Source organism: Podospora anserina, chromosome 6 (genome assembly GCF_000226545.1).
Source record: "Podospora anserina S mat+ genomic DNA chromosome 6, supercontig 2".
In the NCBI taxonomy this organism is placed as follows: domain Eukaryota; kingdom Fungi; phylum Ascomycota; class Sordariomycetes; order Sordariales; family Podosporaceae; genus Podospora; species Podospora anserina.
The window spans coordinates 2,246,253-2,263,985 of NW_001914857.1; the positions used below are offsets into that span (position 1 = coordinate 2,246,253).

Sequence of the window (17,733 nt, forward strand, 5' to 3'; positions counted from 1 at the left end):
TTCTGTCGACGCCCACCCATCGTCAACAAAAACAAACAAAAAAGAAAAACAAAACAAAAATGCAAACCTCCTCCCAAGACATCGCCGCCACGGCCACCGAGTTCGGCATCTCCACCAGAGGCGCCTACAACCAGCTGTACATGCGCGGATGGAGCTTTTTCGAACAATGTCTAGCAACACCGTGGTCACCCGCGACTCCCGATGGGGTGTAAGTCACATAAACACACACACACACACACCACACACACACATACACATACACACACCTACACACCCAGCCTCAAGACTCACACCACTGACACCATACCCACACACACACAAGAATCAACCTAGGCGTGGCAGAAAACTCCCTCATGCACAACCAAATCGTCAAATTCATCAAGCAAAACACTCAAGTCGACCCAATCAGCCAACTCACCTACGGCAACGGCCCCCGAGGCTCCCCCCGTCTCCAGCGTGCCCTAGCCAGCTTTCTGAACAGAAAGTTCTCACCCCTTGAGCCGGCAAAGAGTGATGACATCATCGTCATGGCCGGCGTGACGCCCGTGATAGATGCTCTGACATGGGCGCTGTGCAACGAGGGGGAGGGAATCATCATCCCCCAGCCGTACTACACTGCTTTCGCGACCGACATTCCCGGTAGAGCAAGAGGGGTGATAATCCCGGCCACATTTCAAGATATCGAGGGATACAAAGGGTTTGACGATGTTTTTGACGCGGAGATGAACGTCCAGGCTCTGGAGACGGCCCTCAGCAATGCTGAGAGCAAGGGCGTCAAGGCGAAGGGGCTTATGCTGGTCAAGTGAGCACCTCTGGCTTTGGGTTGGGGTGTAGGTACTGACTGTTGACACAGCCCGCACAACCCGCTCGGGAGATGTTATCCTCCAGAGACGATCAGGGCCATCGCTGGTTTTTGTCAAGCTCATAACCTCCACCTCATCAGCGATGAGATTTACGCTCAGTCTATTTACAACAACCCAGACGCCACAGACGTAGTGCCGTTTACATCTGCCCTCGCGCTGGATCTCCCTATTGACACTCAAAAACTCCACGTTGCGTACGGCGCAAGCAAAGACTTTTGCGCCAACGGTCTCAGATTAGGGATGCTGCACACCCGGAACAGGGGACTGATGGGCGCGATGGCGAGCAATGCCATGCTTGGCTGGCCGCCGTACTTGGTGCAGGACATTTGGGCCGCCATGCTGGAGGACACCGATTACACTGACGAGTTCCTGGGGAAGAACCGGGAGCTGCTGGGGGAGTCATACAAGGTTGTGACTGATTTTTTGAAGGAGCAAGGGGTGGGATATTATGGGAATTCGTAAGTCACCACGGATGAGCTAGTGAGGAGAAATGCTGACGATGGGATGGGGAAAGAAACGCGGGTATGTTTCTTTGGATAGATCTCAGACGGCACTTGGTTGGGAAGAAGGAGGGTGGACAACCGCCTGAGTTGAGGGTTGGGAAATTGAGCCCGGGGGATTTGGAGAGGTATCTGGAGAGGGAACAGCATATTTGGAAGGTTTTGGGTGAGAATAAGATCCTGTTGGCTACGGGCAGTGTGTTTGCGAGTGAGGAGCTGGGGTGGTTTAGGATGACGTTTAGTGCGTCGAGGCCGGCGTTGGAGGTTGGGTTGGAGAGGTTGAAGAGGGTGTTTGATGCGCTGAAGAGAAGTCAACTGTAAATACAGCGGAGGGTTGGCTGGGTTGGGTCGCGTGTTGCGACGCGCCGCCGCGGGGTCAAATGCAATTAAGGGAAATAAGCGGGAACAAAAGTGGTTGAGCTTAATCTTATCTCCGACAATTGATTGCATCACCAATCCAACTGATCGTTCGTTCGTCCTCCACTTCAAGCAGAGCCGCAAAGCTCTGCAACAGCCCTCCCTATACTGCCGCTTCTTTCCGTCTTCTTCTCTTGTTGTTTGCGAGCGATATTGATACCCAAATCCGAGATTGTTTCCGTCATAATGGCCTACATCGCCCCAATCCACCGGCCAAGCAGCGTCGACCATGCCCTGCTCGCCAATGTCTATTCAGAAGAGGAGCAGAGCTTGGTTCTCTCGTGAGGATCACCCCCTTCTTTCGTTCTGTATACTACCAAACCGAGTTTACTAACAGACATCGGAATGCAGACGAACAAACCGAGTAGAAGTCTGGCGCCCCTCCCCCGACGGCCTCCTCTCCCAAGCCCACACCACCAACGTCAACGGCACCATCGCCATGCTCCAAAAACTCCGACCAAAAGACGCCGAAACAGACCTCTTATTTGTCGGAACCGACCGCTTCGAGTACTTCACCCTCTACTGGAACCCGGAAACGTCCCAAATGGAAACCACGAATGCGACCCGCGACCCCGGAGAGCACTTTATGCGCAACTCGCAGTCCCTCGACAGAGCGATTGTCGACCCGTCAGGACGGTTCATCGCCATGCACCTATGGGAAGGCGTCATGACGATCGCCCGCCTCGGCACCCGCAAGACAAACGCGGCGCAGCTGGACTGGATGGGACAGATCAGGCTGGCGGAACTGTTTATCAAGGCCTCGACTTTTTTGCATAACGAGACGGGACACCCGACGGTTGCTTTTCTATACCAGACTAGCGCTAATGCGCAGGATTCGAAGCTGGCGACGTACCGGCTTACGTCTGACGACAGGAACACGGTGGCCAGCGAGTTCAACGCGCAGAAACACAGGATCATTGATATCACGATTGCGGATGCGGGGGCGAATATGTTGATTCCCGTGAGGAAGGTGGAGGAGGAAGTGAAGAGGCACAACTTTCGCAATACGGGATCGGCTAAGCCGCATCTTGGGGGGGTTATTGTGGTGGGGGAGACGAGACTGCTCTATATTGACGACGTGACAAAGGCGACGGTGGAATCGAAGCTTGACAAGGCGAGCATTTTTGTCAAGTGGGCCGAGTACAATGTTCAGACGTATTTCCTTGCGGATGACTACGGCTCGTTGCACTTGTTGACGATCAACACGGACGGGGCGGAGGTGAAGGGGATGGTCTTGACCAAGATTGGGGTCACGAGCAGGGCGAGCGAGCTGGTTTATCTGGGGAATGAGATGCTGTTTGTGGCGAGTCACCATGGGGATTCGCGGCTGTTTCAGCTTGACTTGAGCGCGGATAAGCCGGCGGACAAACCTTTCCTGACGCTGATCCAGACGATATCGAATATTGGGCCGATTATGGACTTTGCGGTGATGGACATGGGGAATAGAGGGGGGGAGGATAGCCAGTTGGGGAATGAGTACTCTTCGGGGCAGGCGAGGATTGTTTGTGGGAGCGGGGTTTACAAGGATGGGTCGTTGAGGAGTGTGAGGAGCGGCGTTGGGCTGGAGGATGTGGGGTTGTTGTTGGAGGATCTTGGGCAGCATGTGAGGGGGGTGTTCTCGCTGAGGGGGGCGGTTGGGGAGGGGAAGATGGATACGCTTGCTGTGAGCTTTTTGACCGAGACGAGGGTTTTCAAGTTTGACTCTGAGGGTGGGGTGGAAGAGGTGGGGGACTTTATGGGTTTTGGGTTGGATTGCCAGACGTTGTTGGCGAGGAATCTTGGGGGTGGGATGATTTTGCAGGTTACGACGAGGGGGGTTGTATTGATCGATGCTGAGAGTGGGGTTACGGTGGCGACGTGGGTGCCTCGGGATGAGAACACCATCATCAATGCTTCTGCGAACGGGGAGTGGCTGTTGTTGTCGGTGGAAGGGACGGGGCTGGTGTCGATCAGTACTGCTGGGAACGAGCTGCGGTTGGTGAAGGAGAAGGATATTAGCCAGCAGGATCAGGTTGCTTGCATACATGTTGCGCCGCAGTTACAAGGGATCGGTGTGGTTGGGTTTTGGACGTCAGGGACGGTGTCGATTATTGACTTGAACACACTTGAGCCAATGCATGGGGAGTCACTACGGCAGAGCCAGGACGACGCGTCGATACCTCGGGAGGTGGTGCTTGTTCAGGTGGCTTCGCCTAAGGTGTCGGGGCCAACGCTCTTCATCGCCATGGAGGATGGCCATGTTGTCACGTTCAACATCTCGGCCGATTTTGAGTTTTCGGGGAAGAAACAGGTTATCCTGGGTACACGGCAAGCCAGGCTTCACCTCCTCCCGCAAGACAACGACAGCATCTACAGCATCCTGGCCACGACGGAGCACCCAAGCTTGATCTACGGCGAAGAGAACAGGATAGTATACTCGGCTGTCACCGCAGAGGAGGCCATGTTCATTTGTCCTTTTGATACAGAGGCATTCCCCGATTCGATCATTGTGGCGACGGACACACAGATCAAGATCTCCAAGATCGACCGCACGAGACGAACACACGTTCGCGAGTTGCCCATGGGCGAGATGGTTCGTAGGATCGCCTACTCGCCAAAGGAAAAGGTGTTTGGTCTGGGTTGTATCAAGCGGTCGTTGGTGGACGGGGATGAGGTTGTCCAGAGCTCGTTTAGGCTGGTGGATGAGGTTATTTTCCAGCCTGTCGGTAAGACTTTTCAACTTGAGAGGACAAATTACGTGGAGCTGGTTGAGGCGGTTGTCAGGGCTGAGCTTCCAGACTCGTATGGGAATCCTGCCGAACGGTTTATTGTCGGGACGAGCTTCTTGCCTGACCCGGATTATGCCATGACTGGTGAACACCGAGGGAGGATTTTGGTGTTTGGTATTGATGATAACAAGGACCCCTACTTAATCCTGAGCCACCTTACCAAGGGTGTGTGCAGGTGTCTGGAAGTCTTGGACGGGAATAAGATTGTGGCTGGGCTGGCCAAGACGGTGGCGATTGCGAGATATGACGAGACTTCTACGACGACGGCGACGTTAACGAGGCTGGCTTCGTACAAGCCGTCGACGCATCCGATTCAGATTGCGGCGCAGGGAAATATCATCGGGGTGGCGGACGTGATGAAGAGTATGACGCTGGTTGAGTACATGCCTGGTGACAAGGATAGGCTGGTGGAGGTGGCCAGGCATTGGCAGTCGGCTGCGGGCACGGCGCTGTGTCATGTTGATGGGGATGACTGGCTGGAGGCGGATGATCAGGGGAACCTGATGATGTTGAGGAGGAATGCGGATGCGGTGGTGATGGAGGATAGGAAGATTATGAGCGTGACGGCGGAGATGAATTTGGGGGAGATGGTGAACAGGATCAGGGCGGTGAGGGTTGAGACGAGTAGGGGGGCGATGGTGGTGCCGAGGGCGTTTTTGGGGACGGTAAGTCGCTCGGTGGTGTCCAATATTAAGACGGTTATGCTAACAAGAGACAGGTCAATGGCGGTATATACATGTTCGGCACCGTTGCGCCCGAGGCTCAGGACTTGCTATTACGATTCCAGGAAAAGCTGGCGAGAGTTGTACACACGGCGGGGGAGATCGAGTTCAACTGCTACAGGGCGTTTAGAAATGCAGAAAGGGAGGGGAGCGAGCCGGTTAGATTCTTAGACGGGGAGCTATTAGAGCGGTTTCTAGACCAGGACGAGGCAACGCAGAGGGAGATTTGTGAGGGTTTGGGGCCGAGTTTAGAGCACATGAGGAATGTTGTGGAGGAGTTGAGGCGGATGCACTGAGAGATATCCCGTAAAATGTACATGAATTGATCTGCTGTCGATGTTGATAATGACCTCTTCTTCAGTGAGACTATTCATGGGAATGAGTGATGTCAGCAAGCATGAGTGTTCTGTGGATAGTGTAGTGTAAAGCGGGCTTGGCATGTCACGGGAAGAATCGGAGTCCTCGGGCTCTGTCCAATCACCAGCCAGGCAATTGCAAATTAGCTGCCTCAGGCACGCCACCTTTGCCAGACGTTTGACATTTGGTGCACAGGCCAAGTTCACAACTGGTCGGGAAATGTGGGAACAGCTCGGCCCAGAGAAAGCGAAAGTGAGACTAACCAAAAAACCTCAGTCCACGGACGCCGACGTCGACTTTGTGTGTCTCTCTCTCCTCTCTCCCCTCTACCTACCACCACCGCTCTTTTTTTTAAAGAAGCAGAAGCAACAATGGCGCCCCTCTCGACCGTGACGCGCGCCCTCGCCCGTCCCTCCGTCCTGCGTGTTGCCGCCCGCACCATCTCGACGACCCCGGCCGTCCGCGGCGACTCTTCCTACTCTAGCCCTTTCAAGGGCGAGAGCAACAGCACCAAGGTGCCGGATTTCTCAAAGTACCTGTCGGACAAGAAGCCGAGCTCGAATGCGCTGATTAGCTATTTCATGGTGGGCACGTTGGGTGCGATCACCGCGGGGGGGGCGAAGAGTACCATTCAGGGTAGGTGATTTTGGGGTTAGGAAGGACCGACGGGGGGGGCAAAGGGGTGGGGGGGAGTCAATTGGAGGGATTTGGGGTTGGTTAAAAAGGGGGGGGCTAAAAGTGTGGTTGCTATACAGAGTTCCTCGTCAACATGTCCGCCTCTGCTGACGTCTTGGTTTTGGCCAAGGTTGAGGTTGATTTGAATGCCATTCCCGAGGGCAAGAACGTAAGGATTCTTTCTCTCTGGAGAATAGTTGAGAAGGGATAGGAAGGTTGGCTGACGGAGACAACAAAAAATAACAGGTCATCGTCAAGTGGAGAGGCAAGCCCGTGTTCATCCGCCACCGCACAGCCGCCGAGATTGAGGAGGCCAACAACATCAACGTTGCGTCGCTAAGAGACCCCGAGGCCGATAGTGATCGTGTTCAGAAGCCTGAGTGGCTTGTCATGTTGGGTATGTCAAGACACAACAAATAGGGGGGGGGAGGGTGATGGATGATACTGACAGCAACACAACTAGGTGTCTGCACACACTTGGGCTGCGTCCCCATCGGCGAGGCCGGTGAGTACGGCGGCTGGTTCTGCCCCTGCCACGGCTCCCACTACGACATTTCGGGCCGCATCAGAAAGGGCCCTGCCCCTCTGAACCTCGAGATTCCCGCGTACGAGTTCCCCGAGGACGACAAGCTGGTTATTGGTTAAACGCTTGCTACTTTGCTGCGGTTTTGTTGCGGAGAAAATAAAAAGCGAGCGAATCGATAGAAAGAGAGAGAGAGAGAGAGAGAAAGAGAGAACCTAAAATGCAAAAACTTGTATATTCTTGTCCACCACCAATGCGCAGGTTTTCTAGAGGGGTTAGGGGGTTGGGGTAGCTGGGAGGAGCTGACGTTGAAATTGTTGTATTAGTACCATGAGAAGGGGAGGCGGTGGTTTGAGCAATATTGATAGACGTGTCAAACAGACAGATGAGAGAGGGTAGAAATGGATATACTGGAGACTCAAGCACGCAGGGAATTTTGAAGTTACCTGTTGTCCTTGCCAATGCTAGTGAGTGTTTCTTTGGCTCAACATATGGCTCAACTTTGCTGTTCATGGCTGGCGAGGACTGAAAATTGTCTTGTATGTTGAGACAAAGCACCCACGCCGCTTTGTTCCAGCCTAATCAAGTCGACAACATGAGTTTTGGTGGCAGGGTTCCGGAAACGTGCCTCTTGATGAAAGAAGCGGTTCAGAGTTAGTTGGCTGTTGACTATTACGAGAGTGGTGTTGTTAAAGTATCCTCTCCAGCCTTTCCCGGTGATGATGGTTAACCCCCCTTTTAATACGGGAGTTTATAGGACTGGGACGCAAGTGAAACTCTCTGCTCAAAGTGAACCTCTAGGGGTTCTCGTCAACAAATACGTTGTCTGCTCTTTTCTTATTGTGGTAGCCCTCCCGGTGGGATACGCCAGCAAATACCCCTTTTTATAGGTACATCCATCAACATGGCCTCCTCCTCCTCCCCTCGCCGCGCCCTCCTCAACCACGTCCACCAACTCCGCACCTACCTCTCCTTTTCCCCCGAGCAAAAAGCCCGCCGCCCCGTCCCATTTGTCCGCTGCGACATCTGCCGCTCCGAAACAGGCGAGATCATCACCCCCGCGACCCCCGGCTCGGCATTGACAACCTTCCCCCTCAGCCCGACGGACCGCGTCCGCGCTGGTCTTGTCTTGCCGTGCGGCCACATGTTCCACACCGAATGCTGGGACCCCTACCCAGCCACGTTCCGCGGCAAGGGCGCCATCACCTGCCCGCGCTGCCGCCTCCGGCTCAACTTCTCGGAGATGGAACGCAATAGATGTGCTGATCTCCCCTGGCGGTACCACATGCCCGAACCGGACAACCCCAGCTGGAAGTGGGAGATTGAGAAAATCCCAAAGACGGCGCAGGAGTATATCCTCGAGGGGAGGGAGGCCGAGTTTGAGTTGGGGGCCATGTGCAACGTTGACAGGTTGATCGGGGCGAGTTTGCTGGGGGAGAATATCGAGGTGGAGAGGGACTTGGTCGAGGGGAGGGGGCAGAGGGTTGAGTTGAGCAAGTTGGTGGACAAGGTGAGGGCGGATGGGTGGTTTTTTGAGGAGGAGATTGATCTTGCTTTTCCGGGGTGGTTGCCGAGGATGGAGGTGGGGGATATAAGGCGGGAGCCGCCGAGGGGGGAGGAGGAGGATTGGGTGGAGGGGCGGTTGAAGAGGTTGATGAGGAGGGAGGGGTACACTTGGAGGGGGGAGCCGCCGACGGGGAGCAGGAGAAGGGGCCGTAATTTGTGGAATATTGGTGGGGATTATGATGAGGATGATGAGGATGATGAGGATGATGATGAGGATGATGAGGATGATGATGAGGATGATGAGGATGATGATGATGAGGAGGAGGTGGAGGAGGAGGAGGATAGTGAGATGGATGATGAGGATGAGTAGTGAGGGAGGGAGGGAAGGGAGGTTGGTGTTTTGATCTAGAACCAAGAGATGTCTTGTGTGTCTGTTAACACACACTCTTCTGGCCCCTTTGATACCCCAAGTGCGGTACTAATCCACATGAGATAAATGTAAGCCCCAGCTCCAAGACATTTCACACAAAAAGTCACACTTGCAAGATTCACACTTCACCAAAAAACACAGACAACAAAATAGTAACTATTCATTTCCGTCTCCATTTCCCTCCTGCTCCCTCTCAAAAAAATAATAATAAAAAGCCACGCCTCACAGCGTAAAGAATACCGGGTTAAAACTGTTTCCATGATTTACCCTTCATATTTCAAAAGTATACATCCTCCTCGCACTCCACCCCCTTCACAAACTATCCTACATCTCTTCACAACCCCAAAGCAGCATTAAACACGCTAGCAGCCTGAGCACCCTCAGCCTGACTAGCAGCCGCCGCGCCCTCCTCACAAGCCTCGATCGTCTCGGGGCTAGCCTTGCATGCACTATCCAGCCTCTGGCAGACAAAGAACGAAATAATATCAATGTTGAGCGCAGACCCATGCGAGAAATCAGCCGCGTTCACAGGCTGGAAGCTCTCCTCCTGACGCCCGTCAAGCCCAGCAGCGAACTGAATAGCGGGGCTGCCGCAGCTCCCAAAGTCCAGGACATTCTGGCGGCGACCGACGACGGAACGGCGAGCCTTGCGACGACGAGCAGCAGCCAAGCAAGCGGCCTCCTGCTGGTCGCACTGCCCAGCACCACCCTGGATCTGACCAGAATTAGCAGCGTTGGCGCAGGCGTTCTTCTGAATGGCGCACGAGCGCTGGATGGCGGCGCCGGCTTGGAGGAAGGTGTTTCCGTTGACGGAGAAGGGGCGGTTGGAAGCAGGGTCGGAGATGACGGCGGGGGCAGGGCCGCCGAGGGCACCGGTGAAGGTCTGGACGTTCACAGTGCCGGTGGGGACCTCCTCAACGGGGGGTTCCTCGACGACTGGTGGCTCCTCATCTTCAACGACCGGCTCGCAGACCTCCTCCTCGTCAACGGGGGGCTCCTCGACAGCCGGGGGCTCCTCGACAGCAGGCCCGTCATCAACAACAGGCTCGCAGACCTCCTGATCGCCAACAGCGGCGAGGATGTCGGCCTCCGAAACAGCAGGCACCAAAAGGTTCTGGGAAATGATGCACCCGATCGCATCGTTCTCGTCGTTGCAGGTGTTACCAGCAGCAGTAGGGTCGCCAATCTCACCAGGGGCAAAGGTGCCGCTCTGCAGAGCAAGAAGCGGGTCAGCCCCGATGGAGAACAAAGCCTTGGCGACCTCGAGCTCGACCTCGGCGTTGTTGGCCGCTTCGGCAGAAGCAGGATCCTGGTGCTGGTTGATGTTGACGAGCTCGGCATTGACAGGAGTCTCGTTGCAGAGGGGGGAAGCCTCGCCGACGGTCAAGGTGTTACGCTCGAGGGCACGGAAGAGGATGGCGTTGATGGCCAAGTCGAGGTCGTTGGCGGCCTTGGCGTTGGTGAGAGCCTGGTCGGCGACGATCTGCTGGAGGCAGTCGAGGCGATCGGCCGAGATGTCACCGGCGCCGTTGGCGGCGGCGGCGTTGCCGAGGAGGGGGAACACGCAGTCGAGGATGTTGTTTGGGTTGTTGAGCTTGAGGGCGACGTTGCAGGCGCGGAGGACGGCCTCGTGCGAGTGTTCCTGGGGAACCTCGCGCTTGGTGGCTCGGAGGGAGTAAGTGGGCACATCGCGGGCCGAGGCGAGGCCAACGGCGATGGCCACAAGAGCAGTTCCGTACTTCATGGTGATGGTTGGTTGTTTGTGGTGGTGGTGGTGATGTTTACACACAAAAAGGGACTGATATGTACAGTTGAAAGAGAAGGGAGGCCCGGCCTAAGGATGTAAAAATGATCGTGTACCAAAAGAGCGTCTTGGAGCCAAGTTCACAGAACTAAAGCTAACAAAAAAGAGAGGACGAAGTCGGGATGAGCGTGAGGAGAGAGGTGGAAAGGAAACGGTGACATTGTGAAGGGTGGTGGTATCTTATATACGGAGTATGGGCATATGCCACTTGGCTATGCCAGAGGCAGGAAGATCGGGAGGATGTGCCGCCAGACGGGGGGAGCATGGATCCTGGGATTCTCTTTCTCCTCCTTGCCAACGGTGAGCAAGGCCTATACCGATTGTCAGGACGAAGCTAGAGACTATGACTAGCAAGGTGGCCCTTGTCGATACACCAGCTACAGGGTGCTGTGAGCCGCTGGCGTAGAAGGGCGCCACCGGTTGCGATGTGTTCCGGAACAAGACGAACACCGTGAGCCGCGTGGGCGCTTGTGGTTGTGGGGCTTGACCATAACCCAGCTTCCCGCTCAGGAGGTGTGGCAGACCCATGCTTATTGTAAGTGCGTTGGTGAGAGTCCGGATTTCCCGTTTGGACTGACGACTGCCTGCTTTGACCCCTTGGCGATGCCTGGGCAGCTTGAGATTCTTCTTCCTGTCATGATTACAACTGTTCGGAGGTAAGGATTGCGGTGGACCTGTACAAGATGACAAGGTCGCATGGCAGGGCGAAGAATGGCCGTTCTTGGTGTTGGCAACCGAGAGAGGCTCCAGTGGGCTCACCGTAGCAATTTCCTTGTGATGTCACATTGGATTCCTCTCTGAAGTCCATGATCAGATCAGACGGAACATGGGACGTCGCCTGTCTCACCTTGGTGGATGCATGGACAGAGCCGCATGCAGGGGGACGCTGAAGGTACGTAGCGCCCCGCTCGAAACGATGAACGGTGGCTCGCGAGTTGGCGGCGTCATCCCCGCTAACACCGTTCCACCCAATTTCTGTTGCCAAGTGTTAGTGACGGTCCATCGGAGATTTCCTCAGACACCACAGAAACATGTCGACATTCCCCTTGAAATCCCCAACCACGGCGCCGACCCAACGTGTACGCGAGCAAATCTTTCCTGCCGTTTTCGTGATCACCACTGTCATCCAGCCACAGGAAAAAGAGACAACCCTCTCCGGGTTTCTTGGAAAAGGTCAACATCAGACGAAAACGAGATGAGCTTGCGAGCCGTCAGATAATGGCATTCGCCCGTCTTCGCTTGGCTGAAGAGATGGGATTTCGACATGGTATTTGCCGCCCTCTGATACAGCATGTGATGAACCTTCGATTTCGAGCATGCTCCCATCTATTACAATCGATCAGATCTCATTCGGCCTGTCGTCCGAACAATTATAACGCCTCTTCCGCTGTGGCTGTCTATCACTCACCTATCATGCATCTCATCCCTCTTTCCCACCATTTACTACGCAACATCCTCTCCTGCTCAACATTCCCCATCCCATCCCATCCCATCCCATCCCATCCCATCCCAACCCCCACGCATCACCCCCCCCTCCCTCCCCAGAAACAACAACGTCACCATCACCAAGGCATAAACCCTCCAACCGGCACATCCATTCCCCGAATCATCAAAATGACACTCAACCTCTCGACCTCCAAGCGCCTGCATGAACCGTTTTAGGGGCTTCGTTTCCAAAAGAATTGCCCCTAAGCAAATACATGCCGGGTAGGTCAAGCTTCAGTAACGTCAACCGGTACTTGTATGATCGGCGCCCTATTGAGGTGACAGTACCACTCTTTATCAAAGAAAGGGGGTCATATGATCAAGGCATATACGCCTGGGCAGCAGGGGTGCAGGTTCATGATCGTTGACGCATCAAACACTGTGACCATCCATCACCGGTGCTCGAACGTACAAGTACTATACGAGTACGCGTGCCAGCTCCCAGAGGGTCGCTATTTGCTATCGAGACTGACAGTGCTCGACCATTAAGCACCTACCACTGTTTCTCGCCTTCGATCGGCATGCCCCATTCTTGGAAGCTTGGCCCAAAGCTTCTTGTGCAACAGACCCGAGGGCAAGGACCAAAGGAAGTCACTCTCGATCCATCATTGCCTTGTGGACTTGATCTCTTCCAAGCTGTATACCTATCCACGCCAGGTCAGGTCACTCGAGGTGAACCGAAACGCTCCGGAAATATATATACGCTTGCCCATCACGCGGTGTAACTGGAGCTCTCTGGAGCAGTAGCAATCTTGCCCAGCTTACCAACCCCCAGCTTAGAACATCTCCCACAGCGGCGGTGGCAAAACAGGCAAATGCTGCTCCTTCACGGCCACCTTCCTCTGCTGCTGCTTCTTCACCCCCACAAAAATGACCTTCTTCCCCTTGCTACCCTGCCCCTGGATGAGAACACTCTTAGAGTCCAAGCCATAGTAATCAGAGATGGAGTGCGTCAACCACCGTCTAAATGCGCGCTCATTAGTACCCTCATATCACACACACAGTCACTGGGCAGGAGAAACATACTTAAACGCACCCCCAACCTCATCATCCCCCGCCGTATCAAGCACCATCCCCCTCTCCTGCTCCCCACCAACCCGCCTCGTAGCACTCTTGATCTCGGTCTCCACTGGCGGCTTCCCCTCCCTCACTTTATCCCCCCTCCTCCCCACAAACACAATCTCCTCATCCTCCGGATCCGTCTCCTCACTCTCCATCGCCTCCTCCTCCTCCCGCGTCTCCTGCTCCTCCACCGTCACCGCCAGCCCCCTCTCAACAACAAACCTCCTAACCGGCTCCTCCAACACCCTCAACCATCTCCCCACCGCCGGCGTCCTCTTCGCCGTAGCCCGAAAGTTCTGGGGTATATACCCCAGCCCCCCCGGGCCCGGTTTAGTTTCCTGCCTAGGATGCTTCCTCCGCTCCACAACCTCCCTCAACCCCCGTTCCCAGTACCCCGCAAGTTGGTACGGCACCGTGGGCAAGACAGGATACGTAGGCTGAATCTGGTAATCACTCGGCAGAGGCGGCTGCGCGTTGGGGACCCCCAAAAGGTGATCGTTCTCCCACCTCCTCCTCTGTCTCGACCCAGGGTTTCCCTTGATCAACGCCTCCCGTTTCTTCATCGAGTCCCTTCTTGACGGGGGGCGGCGAGGAGGGGTGATTGTTTGCCCTGCTGCACCCGCAGCGGGGTCAAACCTCAGCTTGAGAGCCGCGGCAGGGGGATCATGGCTATCAATCGGGATAGCGAGCGAGTTCGAGGTCCCGCGCGCGACTTGGGGGGTGATGTTCAGGGACTCGAGCGCCGAGACGGTCCAAGCTTCGATGTCGACCGTGGCTGTTGAGGCGGAGGAGAGGGTGTGCTGATGCAGGGGGGCGGATGGGGGGTGCTGCTGTTGAGGGTGGCTGTCGGAGTGTCCGCCGTCCTCGGAGGGGGCGGAGGGGGGGTGCTGGGTGATTGCCATTGTTTTCGTATTGTCAATCAATACCAACTTGTAGATATCGCGCACGCGCGCAAAAGCCGGAAAATCCTCGCGAAGAGGTTGTGCGAAGAAGGGTGACGGCGAAAGCGCGTAAAGTGGCCGTTGAACTTCCCCGGCAAGATGCCAAGAACGGGCCTTATCTCTCGGTGATAAGAACCGCGGGGCAGCTGGAATAGAGGTCCGGATAGGAAAAGAAAAGAGTTCAGGAAAAGGAAAAGGAGAGGAGAAAGGTTGAAAAGTAAATAAAAGAAATCCTCCCCAGTCCCAGAAGCGGTGAAACAATGCTTAGGAAAGATGGATGATGAAAGAGGGGGAGGGGATCATGACTGGCAGTGACACATTGACCATTGTCGGGGGTGAGCAGCCAATCGGAAGCGGAGCGCAAGGGCATGCGGAGCTCGGCGAGTGACTCCAATTCATCATCGACGACCACATGTCTCAAAGGCACGCCCTTATTGATGATGGGTCTTCGATGTCTGAGGAGGGCCCGGGGAACAGTCGATAGGCTCTGTCTGACAAGTTTTCCAATGCCCACCCTTCTCAAGTCCAGGAAACATGACTCTTCCCCTCAAGCAGAGCGTTTTGAACTCGAAACATTGGGGACGATAGTGAGCAGCACAAAAATAAACAGCACAGAGTAACAAAATGGTATTACCTCCAACTCCACCTCCCCCAAAGACAATCCTCTATCCTACCCGCTTTTGTTGCCATAGTCCATCCATCCATTCACCATCACCAAACATTACTACACCCCTCACGACCACCGATTCTGCCCCAACCCATTCAAACTACTCCTCAACTCCCTCAGCTCCGCCCTCCCATTCCTAACCTCATAAACCTTCACCCCTCCCCTTTCCCCTTCCTTTTCCCCTCTCCCCATCTCCCCCTCCTCAATATCCCCCAGCCTCTCCATCCCCCTCCTATCCCTGTCCCCCACCATACTCAAAACACTATTCCTCACACTATTCCTCCTTTCCCCAGTATTTACTTCACTAAAATTCCCCATCCTCCTCCCGCTACTACCCACAGTAGAACTCCTACTCACATTACTATTCCCTATCCCCACCGGCAAAGGCGGAACCCTCGGCACTGGACTGGAAGACCACCGACTGGGCAACCAAGCGGTAAACAACCCTGATATTGGTGACGGTCTAGAAATGTCCCTTCTCGGCTCGGTCGGGGACGAAGAAGGGGATGATTGCCTTCGGCGTTTGAGCATGATAAAGGATATCACTATCAGTGCTATGGCAGCTACTGACCCGACGACGGGCGCGGCGATCCAGGCGTTGCTTGAGGGGGGGTCTATGGAGGGGTCGTTGGCGCCGCCGGAGAAGGTGTCGGGGAACTGATCTGGCGAGGCGGAGGGGGTAGGGAATGGGAAGGCCGGCGGCGGAGCGAGGGTTTCAGTGGTTGAGCTGATATCAGGGACCGCAGTAGTGGCTTCGTCTGGTAAAGCCGTTGTGGTGGCGGCGGGTGGGAGCTCAATAGAGGATGGGGTTATGGATGGGTTCGCGGGAGGAGTGAAGAAGACCACCCCATTGCCGTTCGCCGCTCCCCCCGGTGGCACCGGAATAGTCGACACCCCCGGCCCGGGCGGGGGCTGATTCGGGTCAGCCGCCGCCAACACACGCGCCGAATCCGTCCTCCGGTCCGCGGCTAAATCTCCCGGGTCGGCGACGCCGGTCTTGAGATAGCAGTTCTTGAACCCAAGGTTCAAGGTCGGATCGTAGCTCACGGCTGCGCACCCTGATGTAGCAGCACACTGTCCCAAGCAATCCTGGAATGTCGGTGCGAAGTTCTGGCTCATGTCACTCCCAGCAATAATGAACCCGCACATGACCTGGAAGTTTGTCCCCAGTGCCACCTGGGTGCCGGGTAATGCAGGGCAGTTGGACGAGGCTTCGGGGAAGGAGGCGATTCCGGAGTCGACACCACGCACGAACTGCCTCGGGTCGACCGGTGCGAGGCGGGTCTTTAAGAAGCATCTTGTCCCGTCGTACGACGCCCCATCGCAGCGAGGGTGGAAAGAGGAGCAGAGATCCATGCACGCCGTCAAGTCGAACGCGTCCAACCTCTCCACAACATCCCCGTCGAGGTTGGTGTTGCAAAACAGGGTAAAGTCCTGAACGCTCCCTATCGTCGTCCCATTCCCGCTCGCCCGAGTGCAGGGGTTATTCTGTCGTCGGTTCATCCTCGCTCGATCCAGTATTTTCGTACGTTGTAGACTGTGTGAAGGTGACATTGTGATATGTGTGTGATCAATCATCCAACCCAGTTGGAATGTATGTGATGACAAGTGTGATGGGAGATCAGTGTTCGAGGAAAAGTGTCAGGATAATTCGTCATCCAGACAAGCAATAAACATTATGATGAGACGTCCACCATCCTCAACACACTTTGGCAAGACCAAGAAGAAAAAGAGAAGGGGGAATCGAGCACACCACGAACCCCAAAAAACCTGCCCAACACCCTTTATACCAACCAACCTCGCGGAACATCGCCAGTCAGTCCCCCAAACCCGTCGCAGACAAAGCATATCGCATATGCCAGACCTGATCGACCTCACATCAACCCAATGCCGGACAGTGCTTCACCCACCACGACCACCACAGCTCCAGCCCATCCGGTCTGTGGCTGCTTGTGGCGGGTAAACTACCACATGAGACGGCACTCTTGAAGGATGTCCCAACAGCCTTGTTCCATGTAAGCAGATCATCCCCCTCAACCCGTGCCCCTTCCGGTTCGCCAAACACCCACACCACCGGAACAATCCCCCCAAGAGCCCCAAGCCTTATTTCTCTACCCGCTGCCCCAATCCCTCAGGATAAATACCTCTTCAAGTTTGATGTTTTGTCGCGGCCATCGATCAGAACAGACAGCCATTTTGCCGCCTGCTTCGGAGCCAAATGTTAACCAAAAAAGGGGTGGTCAGCCCCCGGGTCATCACCATTGAAGGCAATGCACAAAAGAGAAAACCAGCCCTCCATCCCTCCCAGATCCAATCTGCAGGGACCCGCGATCTATCCCAGATGTGTCCTCGCCCGTCAAGCCACTGGCGTTTGGGTTCCATGCCCGTGCGCGCGCGCGGGGTTGCATCAGATCGCATTGTCAAGCATATCGCGCTCAGATGCCAATCCATCCTCAGACAACAGGCCTTCCCCAGAAAACCCCCCCCATCAGACGGGGCGTGCAAAGATCTGGGGAGGAGGAGGAGGGTCGCTTAGCATCTTGCAGATTCTCGGGGTGGGCGATTGTCGAAACAACACGATCCGTTCAATATCACTCATGGTCGGCGACGCCGTCGCTGTCAGTCAAGCAGTCAGTGCTGCTGCAGGGGAAAAAGAATTGGCGTAAAAATAGTCGTGTTCGTATTGATCAACCATCGTACCGTACCTACACATCATGTAGCATGATCCCCAAATCTGCGATTGCTCGTAAAAGTCGAAAGTAAAAGTCGAAAGATAAGAGTCGCTCAAGCAACCGACCACATGCTTACATGCACCCTAACCCTAACCTAACCATCCGTCATCCTCCCCAAAACACAGAACCACTCTAGAAGCGCTCCTCTTCCCTTTAAAGCCAAACGCCATATATTTCAGACTCGATAACCCTACCTGCCAAAAAAATGGGCTCAAGCCGCCTTCATAACGCCGCGTCCCAATGTAATGCAAGTCGTTTAGATACCGGACAGAGTCGTCCTC

The 17,733-nt window shown here is 55.1% G+C and overlaps 7 protein-coding genes across 7 annotated transcripts; 4 read left to right on the plus strand and 3 right to left on the minus strand.

The window, feature by feature from the left end:
• Positions 1–353: 353 nt before the first annotated feature.
• Positions 354–1,325, plus strand: PODANS_6_260 (uncharacterized protein; the record flags this gene model as incomplete). The annotated part of the gene is made up of 2 exons (XM_001910461.1): positions 354–607; positions 854–1,325. The coding sequence occupies 2 exons, from the start codon at positions 354–356 to the stop codon at positions 1,323–1,325; spliced, it is 726 nt and encodes a 241-aa protein (XP_001910496.1).
• A 641-nt stretch (positions 1,326–1,966) lies between these two features.
• PODANS_6_250 (uncharacterized protein) lies at positions 1,967–5,566 on the plus strand (the record flags this gene model as incomplete). The annotated part of the gene is made up of 3 exons (XM_001910462.1): positions 1,967–2,061; positions 2,132–5,213; positions 5,267–5,566. 3 exons carry the CDS (start codon positions 1,967–1,969, stop codon positions 5,564–5,566), a joined length of 3,477 nt encoding a protein of 1,158 aa, XP_001910497.1.
• A 432-nt stretch (positions 5,567–5,998) lies between these two features.
• On the plus strand, positions 5,999–6,947 carry PODANS_6_240 (uncharacterized protein; the record flags this gene model as incomplete). The annotated part of the gene is made up of 4 exons (XM_001910463.1): positions 5,999–6,263; positions 6,383–6,471; positions 6,549–6,699; positions 6,766–6,947. 4 exons carry the CDS (start codon positions 5,999–6,001, stop codon positions 6,945–6,947), a joined length of 687 nt encoding a protein of 228 aa, XP_001910498.1.
• A 782-nt stretch (positions 6,948–7,729) lies between these two features.
• Positions 7,730–8,701, plus strand: PODANS_6_230 (uncharacterized protein; the record flags this gene model as incomplete). Its single annotated transcript, XM_001910464.1, has 1 exon — positions 7,730–8,701. One exon carries the CDS (start codon positions 7,730–7,732, stop codon positions 8,699–8,701), a length of 972 nt encoding a protein of 323 aa, XP_001910499.1.
• Positions 8,702–9,095: 394 nt separating this feature from the next.
• On the minus strand, positions 9,096–10,505 carry PODANS_6_220 (uncharacterized protein; the record flags this gene model as incomplete). Its single annotated transcript, XM_001910465.1, has 1 exon — positions 9,096–10,505. The coding sequence occupies one exon, from the start codon at positions 10,503–10,505 to the stop codon at positions 9,096–9,098; it is 1,410 nt and encodes a 469-aa protein (XP_001910500.1).
• Positions 10,506–12,826: 2,321 nt separating this feature from the next.
• PODANS_6_210 (uncharacterized protein) lies at positions 12,827–14,014 on the minus strand (the record flags this gene model as incomplete). The annotated part of the gene is made up of 2 exons (XM_001910466.1): positions 12,827–13,013; positions 13,077–14,014. 2 exons carry the CDS (start codon positions 14,012–14,014, stop codon positions 12,827–12,829), a joined length of 1,125 nt encoding a protein of 374 aa, XP_001910501.1.
• Positions 14,015–14,786: 772 nt separating this feature from the next.
• PODANS_6_200 (uncharacterized protein) lies at positions 14,787–16,298 on the minus strand (the record flags this gene model as incomplete). Its single annotated transcript, XM_001910467.1, has 1 exon — positions 14,787–16,298. The coding sequence occupies one exon, from the start codon at positions 16,296–16,298 to the stop codon at positions 14,787–14,789; it is 1,512 nt and encodes a 503-aa protein (XP_001910502.1).
• Positions 16,299–17,733: the final 1,435 nt, after the last annotated feature.